At 40.8% G+C, this 23,676-nt stretch overlaps 14 protein-coding genes across 14 annotated transcripts; 6 read left to right on the top strand and 8 right to left on the bottom strand.

Moving 5' to 3' along the window:
• Positions 1-837: 837 nt before the first annotated feature.
• MED1 (Med1p) lies at positions 838-2,412 on the bottom strand (the record flags this gene model as incomplete). Its single annotated transcript, XM_037286115.1, has 1 exon — positions 838-2,412. One exon carries the CDS (start codon positions 2,410-2,412, stop codon positions 838-840), a length of 1,575 nt encoding a protein of 524 aa, XP_037142010.1.
• Positions 2,413-2,901: 489 nt separating this feature from the next.
• On the top strand, positions 2,902-3,789 carry SPE3 (spermidine synthase; the record flags this gene model as incomplete). Its single annotated transcript, XM_037286116.1, has 1 exon — positions 2,902-3,789. One exon carries the CDS (start codon positions 2,902-2,904, stop codon positions 3,787-3,789), a length of 888 nt encoding a protein of 295 aa, XP_037142011.1.
• A 145-nt stretch (positions 3,790-3,934) lies between these two features.
• Positions 3,935-5,317, top strand: HOS1 (histone deacetylase; the record flags this gene model as incomplete). The annotated part of the gene is made up of 1 exon (XM_037286117.1): positions 3,935-5,317. The coding sequence occupies one exon, from the start codon at positions 3,935-3,937 to the stop codon at positions 5,315-5,317; it is 1,383 nt and encodes a 460-aa protein (XP_037142012.1).
• Positions 5,318-5,341: 24 nt separating this feature from the next.
• On the bottom strand, positions 5,342-6,691 carry ALG1 (chitobiosyldiphosphodolichol beta-1,4 mannosyltransferase; the record flags this gene model as incomplete). The annotated part of the gene is made up of 1 exon (XM_037286118.1): positions 5,342-6,691. The coding sequence occupies one exon, from the start codon at positions 6,689-6,691 to the stop codon at positions 5,342-5,344; it is 1,350 nt and encodes a 449-aa protein (XP_037142013.1).
• Positions 6,692-6,972: 281 nt separating this feature from the next.
• On the top strand, positions 6,973-7,416 carry CMD1 (calmodulin; the record flags this gene model as incomplete). The annotated part of the gene is made up of 1 exon (XM_037286119.1): positions 6,973-7,416. The coding sequence occupies one exon, from the start codon at positions 6,973-6,975 to the stop codon at positions 7,414-7,416; it is 444 nt and encodes a 147-aa protein (XP_037142014.1).
• Positions 7,417-8,336: 920 nt separating this feature from the next.
• Positions 8,337-10,907, bottom strand: AIM3 (Aim3p; the record flags this gene model as incomplete). Its single annotated transcript, XM_037286120.1, has 1 exon — positions 8,337-10,907. The coding sequence occupies one exon, from the start codon at positions 10,905-10,907 to the stop codon at positions 8,337-8,339; it is 2,571 nt and encodes an 856-aa protein (XP_037142015.1).
• A 232-nt stretch (positions 10,908-11,139) lies between these two features.
• On the top strand, positions 11,140-11,832 carry IML3 (Iml3p; the record flags this gene model as incomplete). Its single annotated transcript, XM_037286121.1, has 1 exon — positions 11,140-11,832. One exon carries the CDS (start codon positions 11,140-11,142, stop codon positions 11,830-11,832), a length of 693 nt encoding a protein of 230 aa, XP_037142016.1.
• Positions 11,833-11,889: 57 nt separating this feature from the next.
• ISA2 (Isa2p) lies at positions 11,890-12,480 on the bottom strand (the record flags this gene model as incomplete). The annotated part of the gene is made up of 1 exon (XM_037286122.1): positions 11,890-12,480. The coding sequence occupies one exon, from the start codon at positions 12,478-12,480 to the stop codon at positions 11,890-11,892; it is 591 nt and encodes a 196-aa protein (XP_037142017.1).
• Positions 12,481-12,625: 145 nt separating this feature from the next.
• Positions 12,626-13,549, bottom strand: UBA3 (NEDD8-activating protein UBA3; the record flags this gene model as incomplete). The annotated part of the gene is made up of 1 exon (XM_037286123.1): positions 12,626-13,549. The coding sequence occupies one exon, from the start codon at positions 13,547-13,549 to the stop codon at positions 12,626-12,628; it is 924 nt and encodes a 307-aa protein (XP_037142018.1).
• Positions 13,550-13,789: 240 nt separating this feature from the next.
• SND3 (Snd3p) lies at positions 13,790-14,356 on the bottom strand (the record flags this gene model as incomplete). Its single annotated transcript, XM_037286124.1, has 1 exon — positions 13,790-14,356. The coding sequence occupies one exon, from the start codon at positions 14,354-14,356 to the stop codon at positions 13,790-13,792; it is 567 nt and encodes a 188-aa protein (XP_037142019.1).
• A 441-nt stretch (positions 14,357-14,797) lies between these two features.
• On the bottom strand, positions 14,798-16,492 carry ROX1 (Rox1p; the record flags this gene model as incomplete). The annotated part of the gene is made up of 1 exon (XM_037286125.1): positions 14,798-16,492. The coding sequence occupies one exon, from the start codon at positions 16,490-16,492 to the stop codon at positions 14,798-14,800; it is 1,695 nt and encodes a 564-aa protein (XP_037142020.1).
• Positions 16,493-18,945: 2,453 nt separating this feature from the next.
• VID24 (glucose-induced degradation complex subunit VID24) lies at positions 18,946-19,977 on the top strand (the record flags this gene model as incomplete). The annotated part of the gene is made up of 1 exon (XM_037286126.1): positions 18,946-19,977. One exon carries the CDS (start codon positions 18,946-18,948, stop codon positions 19,975-19,977), a length of 1,032 nt encoding a protein of 343 aa, XP_037142021.1.
• A 615-nt stretch (positions 19,978-20,592) lies between these two features.
• Positions 20,593-21,055, top strand: HG535_0A02320 (uncharacterized protein; the record flags this gene model as incomplete). The annotated part of the gene is made up of 2 exons (XM_037286127.1): positions 20,593-20,633; positions 20,695-21,055. The coding sequence occupies 2 exons, from the start codon at positions 20,593-20,595 to the stop codon at positions 21,053-21,055; spliced, it is 402 nt and encodes a 133-aa protein (XP_037142022.1).
• A 73-nt stretch (positions 21,056-21,128) lies between these two features.
• FCY1 (cytosine deaminase) lies at positions 21,129-21,596 on the bottom strand (the record flags this gene model as incomplete). Its single annotated transcript, XM_037286128.1, has 1 exon — positions 21,129-21,596. One exon carries the CDS (start codon positions 21,594-21,596, stop codon positions 21,129-21,131), a length of 468 nt encoding a protein of 155 aa, XP_037142023.1.
• Positions 21,597-23,676: the final 2,080 nt, after the last annotated feature.

Consider the following 23,676-nt stretch of genomic DNA (forward strand, 5'->3'; position numbering starts at 1 on the left):
ACAGAATATCAATCGATCCTGGAAAGATATCGGATGATAATCTATCGCAAGACGTTTACAATTCAGGAATCTGACTACGAAGGAGTCTATGGAATGAACACGAAATAGCAGTTGTACTGTGGATTCTATGGGACTAGAAATGGTGTGATGACGATGAAAATTCCTCATTCGTCGTCCTCTCTTATGGTACAATAGGTGCAAAATGTTAGGTATAAATACTGACGTATTTCCCAGATGTTAATCCAAGTTCAATTAGTTTTATCTCAATTCATGATATAGAAAATCAAGGAACTATATATCTCTATAATTGAATATCATGGTATTATCATCAATATCTAACCAAGTTATTATCATAACTCCGAAGAAACCCTTCTTTCCAAATAATTATCATCATTGTCTAACCAAGTTACTATCAGTAACTCTGAAGAAAACATTCTCTCTAAATAATGATATTGGAAATCGAGGATTTATATACCTCTATAGCTGGTTCTCACAATATAGTCAATTTCTAACCAAGCGATTGCAAACAACTCCGTAGTACAAATGTTCTCTCAATATTTGTGTTTGAATAAGAACAACAACTCTTCATCTGGTTTTTATTTCATTCTATGATATAGGGAGCCAAAGATTTATATATCTCGATAATTGAATAGCAAGGGTGTAATGTCAACGTGCAATTAACTGCTAACAAGATTCTTGATAAAAATTGAATCTGTCAATAGCTAGCATCAATTTTTAAATAACAAATCTTTGAAGATGCATGATGTGCTGGTTGAGTAAATAGGTCACTTTCACCATGTTGTAGAGACAGCCAAGAACGATGCTCTACAAAATGCGCTATATATGAATTTTTAGAATATCCATAAATGTTTTCCAGTTTTTCGGGTCCTCATAGAGACTGCAATTAGCAATTTTGTTCAATGATATGCTGTCCTCACTGATAACCAATTGCAGCAGATGCGTTGATTCCTCAACCGAAAGATTATTTGGGTCTAAGTCCATTTTGACGTCCTGATCTGTACTAGAAGCATCTCTTTTTGATGTTCCTGCAATTGATTTCAAATCCGAACTCGAGTCTGTCATAATTTCATGTAAATTGAACTGTTGTAAACCCTCATCCTTAAGCATTACTGATTCGGTCGCACTGGGTCGCCTGATTTTATTTGGATGCTTTCTTCTCTTTTGATCAACTGAGGACCTTCGCCTTCCACGAGTTGATGTTGACATACCAGGAAGGTTTCCACCCAATATGTCATTTTTTTCGTCATCTGACATGCTGACTGACGGAAATAGAAGCGAATGCAGTTGCTTCAATACGGTCTCCGACCATTGAATCCAATTCAAGATGTCTCTGAGAATATCGATATTGTCGTTACTAATATCAAACACTTTCACTTTAATCAACTTTGTGGTGAAGTCATTCATAATTTGAAGCTTATCGTTAATTTTGATGTTATATTTGTTTTCTGAAATCCAGTCATTCAACTTCCCAGTTTCTTGAATACCAGAGTGTGCATCACTCACCATTTTATAATTAACAACCATTGAATCATATAATATGAAATTTTGAGGGAACAAATCTTCTTGAGATAAAATTTCTGCCACTAATGACACTCCACAGGTATAATTTTCAGAACTAAGATTGATCCAATCCATCTTTTCTTCCGCGAAAACAAACTCGTAAAGTCTATGCTTGGGGTCTCTAGATTTCTCAAGATAGATTCGGGCCAACACTTTTTGGTTCTCATTTAATATGTAAATACCGAAGCTGTTACCAAGATTCGTAGCAACAGTAAAAGGAGCACCATTGTGGGAAAAATCTTGTTGAATGAATGACGCTAATTCTGTATAGTACTTGAAAAGGTCAAGTTTACCCGAACACCCACCATTTTCGTTCGAACTGTTGTTTGATCCAAAATTATTACTGCTTGAAGTATTGGTGGGATCTATGTCTACATTCGAAAAATTATCCAAAAGATGAAGAAATTTCAAATTACTATGGAATTCATGCAGATCAGGATACTGGGTTAGTGAATTGAGCAATATATTGTTACTTGGCGAGCTAGAATGTTGATCATCGATAAAATAATCAAAGTTGTCAAAGTTTGAAGCCAACACTAATTTCACGTCAGTCACTTTTTTTTGGTGTTTACTGAAATCAATATCAATAACAATTATCTTGGAGGCTGTCGATAACCTTGCTGTCTGTGCATCTATATCATCAATGAATGATTCCAACCCTAACGTTTGACAAAGTTTGGTAATGTTTTCTAGAGTAACAGAGCCGGACTTGTACTCTTGAAACAGCTCAATCATGTCCCCAAGCTGCTCATTATAGGTGTCAGCTTCCATGGCGATCGATGTTTGACCAGATGTATGGTCGTTATTTCCTCTTACAACGGACAATTTCATCCACTTTTGAAGGTGATGCTCGCCCGCCTTATGGAAAAAATGGGCTAAGCTGTCGTCCCCTTTCGTAATAAAGGCAATGTATGTAAACAATTTATAAAAGATGTGTGCTTGACGGGATCTTTAGAGCTCATGAAAGTGGAACGCATCTAGTAGGGACATACCTAATATTGATTGAACTACGTTATATAGGCATGCCGTAGCAAGAGAGAAGTCTAGGCTATACGAGACACTTTTGGGTTGTCAAAAACTCAAGTACATCATAGTAAATTTGTCACTTCCAATTTGTTCTTACGACTTGTATCAAGTACCACCAGAACCGAGGAGTAACCATTCCTCAGTCGTATTGAAATGTGATAAAATCTTGCTTTTTCTTCATGGTTTTTCCAAAGTTTTTTCTTGATAAAAAAATTTAATTACTTCACCCATCGCTTGTGAGGTTAACAGAGTTTGTTGAATCAATAACAAGAATCAGTAACAATAGAATTGAAGATGTCTGCTCAGGAAATTACTCACCCAACAATTGTCGATGGCTGGTTCAGAGAAATCTCTGACACCATGTGGCCTGGCCAAGCTATGACATTGAAAGTGGAAAAAGTTCTACATCATGAGAAATCAAAATATCAAGACATTCTAATTTTCAAATCCACTGATTACGGAAATGTCTTGGTCCTCGACAATGTTATCCAGGCTACCGAACGTGATGAATTCTCATATCAAGAAATGATTGCTCATCTGGCGTTAAACTCTCATCCTGATCCAAAAAAAGTTTTGGTTATCGGCGGTGGTGACGGTGGCGTATTAAGAGAGATCGTCAAGCATGAAGGCGTAGCTGAAGCCTGGTTATGTGACATTGATGAGGCTGTTATCAGACTATCCAAAGAATTTCTTCCTGACATGTCTGCCTCTTATTCTCATCCTAAAGTTAAAACTTACATTGGTGATGGTTTCCAATTCTTGAGAGATTTCCAAAATACTTTTGATGTTATTATTACTGATTCATCTGACCCAGAGGGCCCAGCTGAAACTTTGTTCCAAGCGGACTACTTCAAATTATTGAATGGTGCCTTAACTGAGAAAGGTGTGATTTCCACTCAGGCTGAAAGCATGTGGATTCACTTGCCCATCATAAAGGATTTAAAAAAGGCCTGCTCCAGTGTTTTCCCGATTGCAGAGTACGCTTATACAACCATTCCAACCTATCCAACGGGCCAAATTGGTTTTATGGTTTGTTCAAAAGATAAGGATGCCAATGTTAAAGAGCCTCTACGTGCAGTTTCTGAAGAGGAAGAAGCTAAGCGGTACAGATACTACAATAAGAGAATTCATGCAGCTTCTTTCATTCTGCCAACTTGGGTCGATAAGGAATTGAACGCTTGATTGCCAAATATAGCAGTTACATACTTTTTGTAAGTGTTTTTCTTGTCTTATTATCAATATTTTAATATTTCCTAAACGCATTGAAACATTCTCAGAATGCAACAGACAGTAAAAAATAGTGTAACTGCAATTGCACCTGAGGTCAATGACTAAATTGGTAATATCCGCGTCGGATTTCCAATCTCAGGTGGCTGATCTATTGCCAAGCAACAAAGGGACAAAATCTCAACTGACGCTTTCTTTGATCCAGTGTTACTCACTACTAGATGGCTTTGATCATGTTATCACAAAACCTGCATGTTCAAAAAGTGATTTACTAAAATTTCATTCCTTGAAGTACGTTGGTATTATACTAGATGAGAAGCTCAATAAAAACCTGCCATTTGATAACGATGAAGAAGCGTTATCTGGATTGAATGATTTAAGAGCCGCTTGGAATGAGACCCATTACGATGAACCAAATAAGGCAAGGTACATCTTCGAAAAAAAATCCGATTTACTTAGTTACTTCAATGAATTTTCATTGATACCAACCGTTAAATCTTGTAAGAGTTCATTTGGGGACGCTTTTGACAAGATAAGATTGGATAATAATGCCTCCGAATCTGAAGATGATTTAGATACTTATAATCTAGAGGGTGACTGCCCATTGTTTTCATACTTGCCAATGTACTGTCAAACCGTCACTGGTGCAAGCCTGCTGCTTGCCGACTACATTGGTAAGTCAGAAAGAACTGTCGCTATAAACTGGGATGGAGGCAGACACCATGCTTTTAAGGGTCGGGCTAGTGGATTCTGCTACGTCAATGACATAGTTTTGCTAATACAGAAGCTACGAAAAAAGGGATTTCAGAAGATGAGTTATGTCGATTTTGACCTACACCATGGTGATGGTGTAGAGAAGGCGTTTCAGTTTTCATCGAATATCCAAACTTTATCTTTACATTTATTTGAGCCGGGTTTCTTTCCGTGCACCGGATCATTAGAGGATTCAAAAAAGGGCAAGAACATTTTTAATATACCATTGCTACATGGGCTCAACGATGCGTTTTTGTTCTCCTTAGTCAATAGAATAATCAAACCTCTTATATCGAGCCATGAACCTGAAATTCTCCTTATCCAATGTGGAGGTGACGGCCTCATAGGCGACAGTTTCGAAGAATGGCAATTATCAATACGAGGATTGTCTGAGTGCATAATGAATCTCCTCACAGAGTTCAAGAAATGTTCCGTTATACTTCTAGGAGGCGGAGGCTATAATGTGACCGTCATGAGTAGGTTCTATACTTACCTGACATCGAAGATATTGACGAAATATAAAAACGATTACATGAAATCCATATCTCTTGAGTTCTCAGAAGATGCCTTAATACCAGAGCATGAATTTGTAGAGCAATACGCAGAGGAGCACTATAAATTTTGGTATTATGAATTAGAAGGAAGTCTCAAAAGAAAGACCTTAAAGAATGATAACCGAATTGAGTACATAACAAAGTTGGAAAACTTGTACCGTATACGAATACCGTAGTCAAAAACAAAAATAAATGTTGGCTCAGTTTATAAGATTAATTTCTTTCATGGCTGTTTTCCAACTCGAATCCCATCTGTTTCCTTGCTCTAAGAGTACCGTTTCATGCAGAGATTTATATATATTCGCGTCCTTCATGGCAAACACTAAGGCTTCGTGCAATTCTCGCCTGTCGAGAAATTTCAGACCATTCTTCTCATGCACCAGTAGTTCTTCTAGCACCGGATAATTAGAGGCAATCACTGGCAAGCCGGACCCAAGCATATCTAGAATTTTCATCGGCAAATCTAACCCAGAACTTGAGGTATGCAAAGAAATACCATAGTCACATAATTGTAACAGTTTAGGGTAGTCCGTCGGGGACAGCCACAAAAAGTTGATGTTACATTTTTCCCACTTCTCTTGCCTAACCCTTTCGATGAATTTTTGTTTCAAGAGACCTTTGCCCGTTATGAAGCACAAAATTTTGGGTAGACTCTTATCGAACTTTTTACATGAGTTCTCGTATATTTTCAAAGCTCCAATTAGGATGCCTATATCTTCATCTGGGGTGAATGAGGTGGAAGTGACGAAAACCTTATCTCCTTTACCAAGATCGAAATCTTTTGGCACGTAATCCTTTATGAACGATTCATTGTGAAGCGCATGCGAACGATCTACAGTCGTCGATAGTGGTCCAAACTGTGATGATGGGCGATCATAGAGCACAACGCATCTCTTTGATTTGAGGCCAAAATTCTTTACTAAATAATCTTTCATTGCCTTGGTGACAGTGAGATTGTATGTAGCAAACTTGCTGAAGAAATATTCGATCATATAGTAGATCAAGACAAAAGGATGGTAGAATGAACCGAACTTCAGTTGCAAGATTGAATAACCCAAATTGTGCCAATCAATGATCAGTTTACAGCCTGTAAATCTATAGAGCACTGCCAAGGGCATAATGGGTATACTAGGAGGGTTTTGCATCAAAAGATAGTCACTACCTCTAAGTTTCCAAAGCTGTTTGCTAATGGCGAGCATCTGAAACGTCACCTTATGAATCATAGCTGCTAAGGGCTGCTTTCCTCTTACATGATCACACACTGGGAGCTCATGGATCGTTATGTTCGGATCATCCTCAATGAACTTTGGTACAGCACCCTCCAGATATCCACAAAGTTCCACTTCCCAGCCATGCTTACTAAAGCTAGCTGCCTGATTACACATTCTAGGCGAGTGACCTAAATCACCTATAACATATACGATGATTCTCTTTTTTGTAGATCTGTTGCCGTAAAACAGATATGGTATTACTGTGTATGCCAGCAATGGCAGAGCCATGTAGATACTTCCCAATGCAATCCACCACGAGTATTCCGTATCCATTAACATACTGAAACCTTAACCTAAATGGTAGCGGTGCCATGCGTATGACACGTCGCAATGAATCTGGCTTATCCGATGTAGATTTCACTTAAGAGTACCACTAACGTTGAAAATGACGGACGGATCTCCTTTTGAAGGTCAAAAACAAAATCAAGTAGTCAAAAGGACACTACAATAGATATTATCATACTATATAATTAAATAGCAACCGAGTTGGCCTGAGAAGTTCGAATTTCAAAAACATTCTATTGTTTGAATACTCTTTCTTTAAGTGTTAATTTACAATAATGTCGTCCAACCTCACGGAAGAACAAATTGCTGAGTTCAAGGAAGCCTTTGCCCTATTTGACAAGGACAATAATGGGTCGATTTCGTCCAGTGAATTAGCCACTGTAATGAGATCGCTAGGACTCTCACCTAGTGAAGCTGAGGTAGCTGATCTTATGAATGAAATTGATATAGACGGAAATCATAAGATCGAGTTCAGCGAATTTTTGGCTCTCATGTCTCGTCAGCTAAAGTCCAACGATTCGGAGCAAGAGCTGCTTGAGGCCTTCAAAGTTTTTGATAAGAATGGTGACGGCTTAATTTCTGCGGCAGAATTGAAGCATGTGCTGACTTCCATCGGTGAAAAGCTTACAGATGCTGAAGTTGAAGATATGCTAAGGGAAGTAAGTGATGGCTCTGGGGAGATTAATATACAACAATTTGCTGCTTTGCTTTCCAAATAAATTTATTAATCGGAATTAAAAGGCTACAGATAGTACTTTGTGTGTGCGTCTAGAAAGGGTATGGCAATAATAATTCCATAAAGTTTCCAATCTAAATAGATATGTAAGATGTTTAGCAACTAGTCCATTTTGGAGATTTATAATGAAAGCTCATAGTAAAAAAATAGATTATCATCTTCTTTGACATAAGAGTTTGCGTGCTGTTTTTATTGCACGTTGAAACAGCTCTCCAGTCAAGCCATATAATTTTCCAGAGCTGGTGGATTCTGAATCGAAAAAAAGTATAGGTAGGGCTTCTATGCCGAAATTATCGTTTAGTTACTTAGCCACAATCAGTTGATTCGCGATGCATTTGGTTTACTGTGACTCCTTCAATATGGTCCAGTAGTGGGTCATCCTGCTGTTTCGGGGCTATAATGAGAAAATGCATCCACATTTTCGGATATATCTTTTCGATTTCTTTAAGCCCTCATAAATGTTCGACGTTTTTTCTTCAGTCGTTTCTTAGATGTCTCTAATCAACTGTGCCAGTTACATTTTTAATTTCTTATTTGATTCTCGACAGACTTCTTAAAGTTCCTCGACAAAAGTACAGAGAAGTTTTGACAAGATTTTCCTCGAAAGCAAGTGAGCCCATTTCTATGATATTGAAGTGCTTTGAAGTAGTAAAATATGCTACCTCACTTTCAGTTCATCTCTAAAGGTAAAACCCGGCTATCACAAAATGCCAATGCTATTATTTCAGCGTGAACTAACATATTTGAGGTCAGAGTCCGATTAGTTGAACTTTTTTTTGCCGCCCAGGTGGTTTTCTTACTGACATTGTGACAGAAAATTTTACGCTCCTTTTTAAAGGCTTGAACTGCACAAAATAAATCGTATACATTTTGTGTTGTTTTTCATGGCATACTACGTTATGATTATCTATGAAGTCTATCGTTTTCCAGAGGAACCGCACTTTTCAGGTATATTGAAAAAGGATTATTATCTTCTTCTGGTTCTATTTTCTGCTGCGAACTACTCGCATTCAGTTTAAAGGTTGAGGACTTGGCAGGAACAGGGGGGGCTTTCTTCAATGAGTCTCTCTTTGGTGGTATCTTCGGAGGCGTCTTCACCTTACTTGGAGGTACCTCTGACCTTTCAATGCTTTTATTGTTCAAGAAGCCAGAACCCGTTTTTTTCAATTTGAATTGAGCCAGTTCATTGGATATATCGCCAATTTGGCCATTGATTGCGGCAGATCTTTGGTCACTTTCTAGCTCCTCTGAGCTGCTCCGAAAGTTTGCTGTTGATAGTTTCTTTGGCTTCGGCTTCAATTTAGGTGGAGGATTCTTTTTTTGAGGATGCTCATTCGAATTAGTTTCATTAGAAGCAACTTGGGAATTTGAAAGATCTTTCTTCAAATTTGTTGAGTCCTGGAAGGATGCTTCTTCCGTATTTGCCATCGATAATCGACCCCTGCCATGAGGAGTGGAGGAAGACAATTTTTTATTTTCATTAGACTCGGTTTCTTTCAGAACAGGAGAGCCGGATATGTCAGGTCTCTTTGGCTTTGGTGGGGGTGGAAAAGACGACAAATCTCTGTTCGCTGAAGAAACCAAATTTGGCATGCTTCGAGCAGGAGCACTCGAGCTCACTGGGTTCTTGGAGAACTCACTGCTCATCGGCTCTGTACGTCTGTAAGGGGCGGGAGGAGGAAGGAAATTTGATACAGGCGTTTCTCCCGTTGCAGAAGATGACTCGACGCCACGGCTAGAGGTTTCACGTCCAGGTAATGCTGGGGGTCTTGGGCCTAAAGTTTCGTTGAGACATGGCGGAGCTTGTGGCCTTATTGCAGATTTTGATGGAGCAAGAGAAGGTGCACTACCAGGGCCCCTGTGTGGTTTAGGAGGAGGTGCATAGTTAACCTGAACATTGTAATCGAACTTACCCGTAATGCCTGTATTTGGGTTTTCAACTGTTTCTGCTTCTGACAATATGGAAGTTTCCTTTACTGTTTCCCCTACAACAGCGGGAGAAACATCTGAGGCTACTGGACCTAGGTCGTCATTAGATAGAGTTATTGGAATGTGTTGAACATCTGTTGAGGGCACATTCGCTACAGTATGAGCCGATTCTTGAGGTGTGGTAACAATGGAAGGCTGAGTGCTGGACAATGCCCTATTTTTGGAAGAAGGGGACCTTATCGCCGAATCAACCCGAGATACATAAGCTTCCCTATCTTTACGAGTAGGAGGTGGGGGCAGGCTGCCCAAATCTACCTCTGGTATTGTCAGTCTTTCTGCTAGTTTCCTCTCTTCTGCTTGCTCTTTTTGGTAGGGCACAACATTTGGGACAGTTGGTCCTATATTTGCAGACGTATTGGTATCTATACTTAAAGAGGGCTTTGCTCTTTCTGCAAGCGGTGGACTCATGGCTCGTTCTCGATTGAAAGCAGGTGCCTGTTGGGAAGGACCCGTTGAAGAACCAGAAGTCGAATCGTAATTTTGAGCGCTGGGGGGACTAAAGTATGTCTGCGGACCTTGCGCGGCTCCTGGAGGCTGGGTATGCTGGGGGGCTTGACTCACTGGAGCAGCGGTGCGCTCTGGAAGTGGTACTGGAGCCGCGGTTGGCTGCTGGAAATGGCTAGCCTCCTGTTGAAGCGGTGGAGTGGCTTGCGCTTGTTGTGGTTGCTGCGGCACCTGATATCCTTGTCTCGTCTCTGGTATATTTTGATACGCTTGAGAGACTTGTTGTGGTTGCCCATATGGTTGCTGTGGTTGCCCATACGGTTGCTGTGGTTGCCCATACGATTGCTGCGGTTGCCCATACGGTTGTGGAGGTGGGGGTTGAACATACGGTTGTGGAGGTGGGGGTTGAACATACGGTTGTGGAGGTGGAGGTTGCCCATAAGGTTGTGGAGGTGGAGTTTGCCCATACTGTTGCGGGGGTTGTCCATATGGTTGCGAAGATTGTCCATACGATTGCTGCGGTTGCCCATACGGTTGTGGAGGTGGAGGTTGCCCATACGGTTGTGGTGGTGGAGTTTGCCCATACGGTTGTGGTGGTGGAGTTTGCCCATACGGTTGTGGAGGTTGTCCATACGGTTGTGGAGGTTGACCATACGGTTGTGGAGGTTGACCATACGGTTGTGGGGCTTGCGCATATGGTTGTGCAAGTTGCCCAGTTTGCTGATACGGCTGTTGCGACGGCTGCCATTGCTGGTACTGAGGCCCAAAACTTTGAGCCTGCCCATCATGTCGACTGTGATGCGCTTGTTTACTGTAATTGCCATTTGGGTTTTCATCATCTTCCTCCTCCTCATCTTCATCATCACCGTTTTTTTTCCTCCGTTCACGTTCTCTCCTTCTATTGCTAGAATTCTTGCTGGCACTTTTGCCTGCCTTATAACCAGTCTTGGCAACATATTTAGTACCTTGATAGCCATATTTTCCGGCTGTCTTTAACCCAGAAGTAATCGAGCCTTTGTTTTTTTCCCAAAAATCACTCATTAATATCTGATAGCACTTAATAGTCGGGATCCACCCTCTGTGAACAAATATTCGCAAGGCTTTTTGATAACAACTGTCCACTTGTCCTCAGTATTAATTATCTAGATTTCCTAAATATACCTCTAAAATATAGGAGAAGATCATTCTTTTTTGACATGCGCGAAACGCCTCTACTGGGTAAATGAGAAATTAAGGTTTGAAACATTGAAAAGAAAGTGAGAGTAACCAAGAAATGATCCATGAGTGGTCATTTTACGTACTAGACGGATCTATTAATTGGAGAACACAATTAGGATCCCTAGAACGCTTACTGCGATCTTCTATTTCAATTGGAAATCAAGTCATCTATGCTGAAGATAGCAGAGAAGGTGCAAAATATGTTAGGAAGCGTTTCGAGATCGAATCAGAGGAACTCATAAGTTTTATGGAGCTGGTAGAAAATAAAAATTTTAGAATACCGACAATTCTTTCCTTTGCGGGTAATGAATATATCAAAGATTTGATTTTGGGATGGATACGATCAGAATGTGGAGTCATTATTCTACCGATAGAGTTCAATGGTACATTTATGATTTATGTGGTTGATGCGATCTTTTATGCCAGTACATTGCACTTCTCTGAGACTTACCGTACCAAGCTTATATATGACGTTGATACTGAAAATAAGAACCTAAAAAAACTTGAACTCGAACTGGATAAGGATACTTTGAAAACATTTACAGATATGGAAAAACGATCGGTTTTTGAAAAATGCATAATGCCCTATATACGTGAAGAGACAGGGTTAATTTTGGAGAAATTAACTCTTTCCATGATCTCTTTGGCAGGCTTTGCGAGAATAAATAAACGAGGCATCAGCACTTTCGCAAACACTTTAGAGACCGAAATTTTGCTAACATTGTTGCAAAGATCCCAACTCGATTGAGAAATGTATAAATAAGGGATATTTATGTAGAAATGCAAAGGCTGTCTTGTAGTAATGTTAGTTTTCAAGATCCACGTCGAAACTGCTTCCGCAACCACAGCTGCTCTTCATATTACCACCTGAAATCTTGAATGTTGAGCCAATCAGTTCCGTAGAATAGGTTAGCGTTGTCTTGTTCAATATTTTAAGAGAGTTCTCGTCTATTACCACTTTCGCTTCGCTGTCAGGTAGAATAAAAACTACCTTTTTATTAGCTTCAAAATCATCATCAAAATCATCCGAGTCTCCAGAATCTTTTTCCTTCACATCTTCCTGTGCATGTCTTGGGTTTTGTTTCGGAGCATCTAACGCAGTGTCAACTTTCTTCTCTGGGACTAATCTCATATTGTACTGAAACCCATGACAGCCGCCACTTTCGACAGAAATCTTTAGGACTTCTTTTGAATCTTTGTATATATCTGCTAACCTAGTAGCTGCCTTTCGTGATATGGAAAACTGCATCCCTGCTGGCTGGTTGATTATTCTGACTGGCTTAATAAGCGGCTCCGCCGCTATTGAGAGGAAACGCCAGCACTGCGTAGGAGCTCTGCTTATCAGTCCCGTAGACGAAGTGCGCCACAAAATGTATGATACAGGACTGAACAACATTTTAATATTTTTTTTTTGTCAAGTCACTGATGAGTATATCATCAATTTGGCCACTACCCCGGTTATTTTTGAATCATAGATGCTCGTCTAGTGAGAGTTCATCATAACGCGAAGAGTCAATGTTACCCGGCACATGCATCAACTACTATAAACCGCTGCAAACCAGGCAGTTGGGTTTCCTCTCATACTTGAATTTGTGCATGAAAAAGCCATCGGCGCCATTTATCATAATGAAATTGGTTATGTTGTCATAATCCGCTACCATATCGAAGTAGATTTTAACTACCTCGTTGCAACAGGCAGCTGCTACAATTGTGTTAGTCGTGCTAACGCTTGGTACAATGCGTTTTATCACACCTAACATGTAGCTCATATTCAGTTTTCTATGATCGATGTCGAATTTTCTTGCTCTTGTGAAACACCTCTCCAAGACCAGAGCTGCTTCTTCAGGATTATCCAACTCAGAATCGGGGCATTCGACAGTAGCTACATATTCAATGACATGTTCTAAAACTCTCGGGTTATTGGCAACAGTGCACATGGGAACCGAATGCTGCTGCAACGGAAGGGTATCAAGAGAACATTCCCAGCATGCAGTAATACCTGGTATAATTGTCTTTATGTGACCTTTTAAGCCCTCAGTGCCTCCGTCGATGAATGGTATACATACTTCAAAATGCGTTTCTCTTGTTATCTGCACAAGCACCTTGTTGACATATCTGCGTGGCTCTATAGCATCTAAACCTGATATTACAAACTGGTATTGCTTGAAGAACTCTACTGGAAATAGTGTTAAGTCTCGCACATAAGGTGTCACTATGACTTCTGGGTATCCTTTGTTCTCCATTTGCCGTACTTCATTCCAGTTATTGATATATTTTGCTGCCACTTCAGCTTTTGGTTTCCCAATATCATATTCGGTGAATAGGAACTGCCTGTTCAAATTAGTTAGCTCAATTGTATCTAAATCAACAACATGAATGTTTCTTACCTGTAGCATGGCCAAATTCTTGAGGATTTCACAGCCCAAACCACCTGCACCCAATACAAGGACAGTACAATCTATCATTGTCCTTTTGCAGTGGTCTAGATCAATTTGTTGGCAAGTGCTTTACCCGCGAATTTTAACAAGTATGTCATTTGCACGGATTTTTAGCTTTGTCAATGTAAGGAAGAAACTATACGCACGAAAATAAACACCTATATTCCACAAGTGTTCAACATGGATACAATACTTATAAAATATATAATGACTTATATCTTAAAATAATCATGGTAAAGGGTTTGAGTACGTCGAGAAACGCAGTGCTTAATCTGCCTTAACACCACCATTACCAGCTCTTTCAGCTTCCTCAATAGATTGCTTATCAGTCTTTGGACCAGATGTAGCTCCACCAAACAAGGAGGCAGCTGTGAATGGTCTTTTCATGTCGCCAGTGGCTGGCTTACCAAACAGATGGATTTTAACTTCGTTAGATTCCAAAGCTGTCTTGATTGGTGAGATACATTGCATGAACAATGGGTTGGTATATTTCATATATAAATGCATGAAACCCATCATAGCCAACCCAGTGTAAATAGATTTGATGGCGCTGTCGATTTCCTTCAAATCATAGTCCTTGACGGTAGTGGTTTCCAATTTCTCACCTTCGCCACCAAATGGGCTTGATGGTTGGACATATTTCAAAGTAGTCAAATCGTTCTTAGTAACAATGATCTTTCTGGTTAATTGATAGATGATGAAGGCAAGGCCAACAGAAGCACCATATGCAATTCTAATGTACAAAATATTCTGCTCGTTTTCCATGTCGATACGACGAGACAGCTGCATCATGACCAACATGATGATCAAGTTACTAATCTGAGGGCTCACCATTTTAGCTTGTTATCTTAGACCGTTGCTCTTGTAGCTCTTCCAGGACACAAAAGAATAGACCCAACTATATAACAAGTGTACACTAGTTTCGTGCGATTTATAAAGACGACATTTTTGTAAATTCGTTCATTTTTCCTTCGAGATCACAATCGAAGCGCTTGGTGCAAAAAAAGGCCAACAAACCACATGCCAATCATACTCGACGAACGATAATACAAATAGAGAATAAAATATTAGGTCGGATTGATTCAAGCGACTCTTTGAATTTCATGTGACTGAAAATGACTATTATTATTACTATGATCGTCTAAAAATGCTAGATATATTACAACTGTTAATCGTTAAAACTAGAACCGTATTCTTTACCTCCTTCAAAAATTGAAAGAGTCATTCCAAGAGCTTTTAATATTTCATAAGATACTTTAAATTATGCTATTTGGATCATGATCTGTTCTGTCTGCTATTTGGATTGTTCAACTCTTGAGTACTACTTTCAATAGAATTATTGTCAATAGATTGTACTGTTACTTTGCTTGTTGAACTTGATGGATGACGAGACAGAACAGGAGTTGAAATATTAGGTATTTCTGGCGATTTGTAAAATGATGGCTGTTGAGAGAATGCTGAAGAATGCTGATAAGTCTGGTAGGGATATTCATGTGCATATTCTGATTGATTTGGTGGCACATTAGCGATTTTGTTTGAATGCATTGGATACTGATTTTGAGTATGTACTTGATGTTGTACCTGTGCTTGGTGTTGTATTTGCATTTGAACTTGTGCTTGATGCTGCATCTGTGCTTGACGTTGCATCTGAATTTGCATCTCCATTTGCATTTGCTGTTGTTGTTGCATTTGCTGTTGTTGTTGCATTTGCTGTTGTTGCTGCATTTGCTGTTGTTGCTGCATTTGTTGTTGTTGTTGCATTTGCAAGCTTGGTGAATAAATCACCGGCGGAGTGGGTGAAGGTGCACCCTGTTGAGATCCAACAGACACGTGAGATGCTGGAAGGGAGGACGTACCCGCGATATGCATATGTGCGGGCACTGATGCTGATCCAGACCGGTGTGGCACCGGTACTGGCCTTTGATGCGATTGCGGCTGGGACTGCGGGACAGATGACAACAATGACTTTTCAGCTGGCTTATAGTTCGGCTGTAATAGGAATGGGGCGTAAGGATGTGTAAGGAGATTCGGTTTTGATGCATTCCCTAATTGGCTGTTTGTGTCCATGTAGGAAAATGGCGTGTGTAGATGAGATTGGGCTATATTTGGTTGTTGTGCATATGGAATTGCACCCGCTGAATTCTGATGGGGCATTCGAAATGGCACAGAACTGTACATATTTGAATTATCAACGGAGGATGGAAAACGGGGATGCTGCATTTGCTGTGATTGAGGCTGTGATTGAGATTGAGACTGAGATTGAGACTGGGGCTGTGTGTGGGACTGTTGATGCTGATGTGCTGGCAGCTGCATTTGCTGCAATTGCTGCGGCTGTCCAACCTGGCTCCATTTATCGTCGTCAGCGGCTGATGAGGAGCCACTATAACTGGCAATGAGCGCACTAGCACCTGGAACAGCAATTTGATGATAGAAGCCAGCAGTGGACGGATTCAGGGCAGATGCCGCCGGCAAAGGAATGACCGGCGAATTCACAAAGCCACCACTACTGCTAGCAGATGACCCAGTACTATGTCTCGAAAGGTTTTCGTATATCCCGTGCTCCATGAAAAGCTTGCTCTGCTTCCTCTTGTGTTTCCGCACAGGCTTGTACCGGTAGTTGGGGTATTTCTTCTCATGCTCGATCTTCTCCTTTTTCGCCAACCCCTCCCAGTATATCCTCTCTTCGTCACTCAGACTTTTCCATTTGAGCCCCAGTATTTTCGAGATCTTCGAATTGTGCGGGATATCTTCACCCTGCGTGGTCCATTCGTCTATCAGCACCTTGTGATGATGCTGTCTAAATAAGATGAAGGCATTTCGTGGTCGCGGGATCTTTCCGCCGACGTTTATACTACTCTCTGTCGCAGCATTTGCTACATTCTCTGCTCCAGGTAGCTCTGTGGGTTCCTTGTCGGCCTGAAAATTGTCAATAACTGGTGTACCTTCGGATGTCGTATTCTTCTTATCCATTCATCCATAAATATATATACGCGGCTTTTTTAAATCATCTATCTTTCGATATTCTATGGCAAAAGTACAACGATAAGGGTGGGGGGCACAATGGTAAAGTAAAACAAATGAAGGAAAAAAAAAGTCAAAAAAATGAAAAACGAAATGAGACCTGCGACGTACCAAATTGTTCAATGTTGCTTTGCAATTGCTACCTTCACGTATATTCGTCTTCTACTGCTCTTACCCTCTTGACAATTTATATGTGGATACAATAAAGTTTTTCTTTTTCCCTTAATCCATACAGAAATGTCTTGAAGCGGAAACCTTAAATATAACCAGAAAAGTGAGGGAAGAAGAATCAAGGAAAAATGAAAAAATACTTGTTTGGTTATGACTATATGTATATTTGCGATACTATACCACTGAAGATATCCGACAAAGTAACGTCCCTTGCCTACAAAGCAGCAATAGGGTTTCTGAAAACTTTTCGTCGCGTGCAGATTCTAAGGAGCAGGATAGAATGCTGAAAGAAGACAAAAGAAATTCCAACACAAAGACAAATCGAATAACATCAACAAACAACAATAAATAGAAATGATTAAAAATAAATACCACAGCTCGAAATAAGACACATAATCACACCTGTCCAATATATAATAATATCGAGCCTTATAGCGCTTTCCACAGCAATTAAAATGAATTCGCGAATCCAAACAAGAAAATCCCGAGAAAACAGCAACACACAATAACCGACTAAAACAGATAAAATAATGGCCCAATCTGACTAGGAGAGGCAGTTAGACGCGCCGCTACCATCTTCGTCACGTATAAACTTTAAATGACTTTTCCTTCCTTACCTTCAACAGAAAACAACTTATGTGATAAGCAAGGCCAGAACATTTCCGTTTGAACGGATCCAGATAACTTTCTGAAACGTACCGAAGACAACCACGCACAGACCTGGTCACAATCAGAGCTCGATTTGTTGTATTTCTCTCTTCCATTGCTCGTCGAACATACTCGTGCAGAAAGCTTAAACGATTCGTCGCCTGATAGGATTTTCACAAAAACATTCTTCTGATGTGCATATGCTGCAAATTCGAAACGTGAAACATTCTTGAAAAAACCAGCAACCCCCACGTTTCTTTTTCATCTTCTCACACTTACGTAGCCCTGATGCATGCTCTTTTGAGCAGCACATGCATTGCTGTCAACAGGCGCCACTGGGCAGCTCGAATCGAGTCGCGTCGAACCGCGCATGGAGGGGGAATGTCCCGTGGACAAAAGGGAAAAAAATAGGCTTGCGACATTGTCGTCCAAGCACGAATGCTGCCTCGCAGCGGTGTGGTCCTGTATGGCAGGCGGTGACCACGCTGTTCATTGCGAATTTGTGTGCCGATAGTCCCCAAACAGATGTTCTATTTCGTATTTGCACCGCGATCAAATCTGTTCGTTCTGCGGGATGTGCATATAGAGACATAAAGGGAAATTTGGCCCCCGGGTGATGTTTCGTTCGTCACACTGCGCTTCCAACAGTATTCGAACGGAATTCGAGGAGAATTTTCCCGATTCGTCAGCAGATTGCCGCACGTCTCGGCGGCTATCCAGTTTTATGGCTTCGAGCAGTTGTAATGGGTTTTGCCTGAGCGCAGGCTCCCGCACAGGCCAATGCGGTCCCGGAATGCAGCCGAGGGTGAGGTGGGGAGGACGCCGGATGATGTCACTGTTTTCGCTTCGTTTGTTCTTTTTTCTATTATAAAGCAAATGCCGTTTAGTGCTTTGGGTACGGAGATCGTGGAGTAGTTGCAGCCGCAACGCTTATTCTAATAAGATCTACTTGGGACGGGTGTGTTTGGCGTTGCAAGCCATGGCAAGGGAGGGCTTCGGCCGTGCTTCGAAGACGGAAACATGTGCGGCCCTGCCTGCCGCTCTGCCACCGCTTCGTGAGCGGCACGTGCTTGCGCTGTGTTGGAAGGGCAGGAGCAGGAGCTGGAGTCGCGGGTCCAGCAGCGGGTCCAGCAGCGGATTGGGCACCGATTTGTATGTTGAAGGGCTCGGCGGGAGGCTGACGTGGCCGAGGTCATTTTGGCAGCGGCCGTCGGTTCCCGACGGCGAAAAGTGCAAAAAACAAACAACTGGCAACCGGTTTGTCACGTCGCACGTCAGGGTGGGTTTCCAAGCTTCGTCTGGTCATTTCGTCGTTTCTTGTTTTCAGGTCTTCTTTCTGTGCCCTGCCGTGGAACAGGTGATTATTTCTTTTTCTCGAGAAAAGAAATAAAGAGGTGATTTTTTTGCATGGAGTATAATAACCGAATGAAACTATTGTTTTGATCTTTCAACACATGTCATAAGCGTGAGCTATAAGATTTCCAACAGAATTGTTCATCGTTTTACGGGCTGGATAGAGACCCGTTTTTGTGTGTTCGGTGTGTCAGTTGCTTGTGGTATCGAGCACGTCCGCTGTCAGCAGAATGATCAATGAAGTAACGAAGACAGTTGCAGATGCGCTTGCGAAGAAGCAGGCTGCCCAGCGCGGAGATGGAGTCGACGATCAACAGGATTTCGGAAATGCAGATCGGTGTGTCCAGCAGCCTTCGAGCAGCGGCGTACCGGTGCTGGCGCTGGCGCATCACCAGCAGATTTTTTCAGAGGAGTCGCTATACAAGTGCTCCTCTGCGGACTCGCTAGCGTCGTTGCAACAGCAGTTTGTGTCGTCTTCTCCGTCGTTATCGTCGTCCAAACGCTACATCGTCGAGGACAACTCGGACTATGGGAGCTGTACAAGCCCCGCTCAAAGCAGGGCAAACGGGTCCGTTTCCGGTGTGCCTCGCAGTATATCTGCCACGGTAACCAATTTTTTGAAGCCAAGAATGGAGTTCACAGGGTATCAGATATCGGGCTACAAGAAGTACCAGGTCGTTGTCACTTTGAAGACGGTTGAGTTACCGAAGGACGGTATAAGTTCTTTGTCGCCTCACTTGACCGGGTTTTTGACGATCAGGGGGTTGACCAACCAGCACCCTGAGATCAGCACGTATTTCGAGTCTTTCGCGGTCACGCACAAGGATTTGGGGTTCTTATCCTCGACGTGGTCAAAGGATCGCGCCATGACTTCATACATGGCGGACGATCAAACAGACTTAGAGCATTGGCTAAACTTTCCATCTTTTAAGCAGCTATTCTTGGGCCCTGGTTGTGACTCGGAAAACAGGACACCAACCATCAATGATTTACTCAACGGACAGGAATCCTTCGGCGATTATTTGGAGAATAGATACATCTTCATGAGATGGAAAGAAAAATTCTTAGTTCCTGATGCTTTAATCGATGGTGTCGAGGGTGCATCGTACGATGGATTTTACTACATAGTTCATGATCAGGTTACAGGAGCTATACAAGGTTTTTATTATCATGAGGATGCTGAGAAATTTCAGCAATTGGAGTTAGTAGCGTCATTTAAATCACTAAATGACTGCAGTAATTGTAGTTTTGAATTTGCATAGAATAGAAGCGGTGAAATAGCGATTATTCCAAAAAGTGACGAGAAATTTTTGGTAAGTTTTGGCGTATTAATGATTAGGGACAAAAATAGAAAGCAGGTGATGCATAATAAACATGTTATAGATAACTCAATTTAATTGTTATAGATTTTAAGATTATATTTTAGGTACAACGTACAGTCTCAGAGAGCAATGGACTGTTTTCAGTCTTGATCACGGTATTGTAGCTTCAGTGTGTCAAGCTCTTAATCCAGTACCTGAAATGAGAATCTGAAGAAGAATGTACTGTTGAAGGTCTATGTGGCAGCTGTACGTTTCCCTTTTATCGTTGTCTTCAAAAAGGTGACGGAGATAAATGATTAAGAAGAATGTGTAAATTCTCCAAATGCATTATAGATTGCATGATCTATACCGTACGATTTATGGATTAAGTATCCAGTCTGTATGAGATTATCGTTTATCGTGTTTTTCTTGTTACATTAGATGTGAAGCAGGGTAATGCATATATGAAAAAGTCTGAGTTCGCTTAAACGGTAGTGATAAATGGACTACAGATCCCTGCTGGAGCTCGAGATTGGATAATAAAGTAACGTTCAAAAATCAAGTCTACAACCAACAATGACTGCCAACAACGTTAAAAGAGTTGACTTATGTGTACAGTATGTGAGATGCATGTTTTACTTTCAATGGTTGGGTGGGTGATACTAACGTTATATTCAGATATAAACATACTTTACCGCCAAAGAGTCCCTTTGAAACTAACATGGGACTTTCAAAAATGGTCAATCAATCTATGCCGATGGTTGGTATGTTTTTGAGAAACAAATTCATTGCTTGGTTTGCTCTGATTCAAAGTTTCCATTATTATCTTAACGCTGATCCTGATCAGGAGAATTCTTCCGGCAGCAAAAATGCAATGGACCAGTCACCTATGATGAAGGTTGTTCTAAGTATTATAGGTATATGTGTTTGTTACATGAATATCGCATTACCACAACCTGATGCTCCACCTCTCAAGCCAAAGGCTGTTGAAGATGCTAAAGTGGTCGCCAAATCGGTGGAAGGCGCAAAATCAACGTAGAAATTAAAAAAAACTATAGGAACATACTTTTATATCACTGTAATTTTATGCGTAAAGCTATAATTTGCTACATTTATTCTCCAATATCCTCGAACCAATCTTGAGGTCTCTGTTCAATGAACTCTTTCATAATCTTTTGACATCTTTTGTCGTCCATAACTGCAACATCTCGGCCTCTTGACTTTAAGTATTCTTCACCTTCACTCTTGAAATTGATGTTTTCGCCAATAACGCAACGTGGAATACCATACATGATTATTGCACCGGTACACATATCGCAAGGCGATAAAGTTGTGTATAAAGTTGTGTCTTTATAAACCTTACCCGGTAGCCTCCCACAATTTTCCAACGTGGATATTTCACCATGCAAAGTTGCAGAGCTCTTTTGAAATCTCATGTTATGTCCACGACCTAAAACTTGGCCATCCTTATTGTTGATTAAACAGCCACCAATTGGGACACCACCTTCAGAGAGCCCCCTTGCGGCTTCTTCATAAGCAATGTCCATTCCTAATTTATCCCATTCCCTTCCACGAGTCATTTCTCAGCTGGTATATACAGATACTCTCTTCGCCCTCATTTATTCCGATTTACATTTTTATATTGATGTGCTTTACATTTTTTTAATCTTATTCCACTCCTCTACAACTTCGGATCTTCGGGGAAAACAACGACCGTAGGCGGCAGGCAAAATGCGGCAGTTCAGATAACAGAACTCATTGAACCGAATAGGTTTATCTTAATGCTTCTCGAACAACGCTTTACGACACGTAACTTAGATATACGGAACTATTCATTTAGCTTGTAGAAGGCGCGGTACACATTTGTGGATTGAGGGAGCTGAGCAGGTCATCACTAGATCTTATTGAAATTGCCATTGCTTTATGTGAAGTTGTTTAGAAAAAAGAGTAAGGTTTCATTCTCTCAAAAAGTTTTTAAGCCATTTTTTTAAATACTAGAGGTCTGTTATCTCTCTCTCTGAGATTCTGTCCATTTAAAACCCAGTTCGAATATCTGAGGGTCGCCGTAGGAACTTTCCTGACCTTTTTTCGGGTCAATTGAATGTTTAATCTTTCTTCGTTGCCCTGCGTCACCACAGTCATTCTGACCTGTTCTTATTTCAATCAAACTCGCCTATCTATTCAGGAGTGAGATTTTCAAGTAAGGCCATTCCTCCCTTTCGACGTGAAGCATTCTTAAATATCGCAGTCGATTATCATTTGTGATTAATAGTCACACTCTCAAGTCAATTTATGGTATCTTTTGTTTGTGAAATCTGTTGCCTTAGCAAGCTAGAGGTGCTGTGATACTTTCGCTCGGTGATTTACATTAAAAAGGAGGCCTCGTCGAAACAAACTCTGGTCTTGGTTTTGAAAGCAATCGTGCTGCTTAACCATCAAAATCAATATCTAATCTCTCCTCGAGTGGCTTTCATTGAGTTAAACCCAGTTGACTCTCAGTCGACAGTATTTTTCACACTGTTTAGATTACTTTTTTTCTCAGAGGATTCCTACATGTAGATTTATAAGTGCAGCTTATTTTTGATAATTGCGAATCAACAATTGGATTTCCTTCGCCAGCGAATTCATTTAGCCGCCCTGCTTTCTGGCAAACTAAAATGCAGATAAAAAAAAAAATCGCCTTTCATAAACCTTAGTTAAGAAAAGCAAAGTCAACACTTATTGATAACTACTTGGTTCTCAAGTACCACTTAAACAAGCTTTTCTTCTTCGATTCGCACTCTGATTATTTTTTTCAATAATAAAGATTCGTAATACGGAGGGTTTCTCGAAAATATCAAACTGAATGTGACTCTACTCATAGGAAGAAGAATCCGCCTAGCATTTTTTTCACGACTGTATCCACTAAACGCATACTACACAGTGCTCCGAAACACACCAAGCTGGCCTTACAGCTACTAGATTTCTCCAAGAAATATTTCTGAAGGAGAAATGGAAAAAACATGTCATAGCAGGCTCATCGTTGCACCAAGGTGATATACGCCGATGTTCAGTTGATGTAGAAAAGCACCTTTGTCTAAAAGCATGCATATACACAACATCATGATATCATTAATCTGTTTGAACAGCGGCGATGTCTGATAATGACACTGTGACTACTAATAACGCACCAAGAAACCCAGTATGAACTCTTTCGGGGGCCGCCCATCTTTGCCATTCTATAAGATACAAACAGAGTTTTTTCAAGCCTTGTTCCTTACTTTCGCTATTACTTTCTAAGTGAACCCTTAAACCAATGCAATAAAAAACCATACTGATGCTGACGAGGAGCCCTATTTTAAAGAGATTCTAAATATTTCACACTGAAATGAAACTCCCGATCACTGACTATCAGGTTCAAGGTACCGCTGTAGTGTTACTTCTTACTTTTTGTTTGAATTTAGCAGCTACCAATTAAACTGCTTTGTCCACATTCCGGGCGCCATAGCTGAGGCGCCTAAGCCTTTTTTCCTTAAAGTTGATACATAAGAAAATCCCATTGGCGCAAAGCGAGAAAGCCATCGGGGTTTATAAACCCTGATAACCATCACAGCTATCTTTGACTTAAAACTTCTTCATTCCGGTGAAGGCGTATTCGATAGAAAAGACCAGGAGGAAAGC

The sequence above is a fragment of the Zygotorulaspora mrakii genome, chromosome 1, assembly GCF_013402915.1.
Source record: "Zygotorulaspora mrakii chromosome 1, complete sequence".
Taxonomy (NCBI): domain Eukaryota; kingdom Fungi; phylum Ascomycota; class Saccharomycetes; order Saccharomycetales; family Saccharomycetaceae; genus Zygotorulaspora; species Zygotorulaspora mrakii.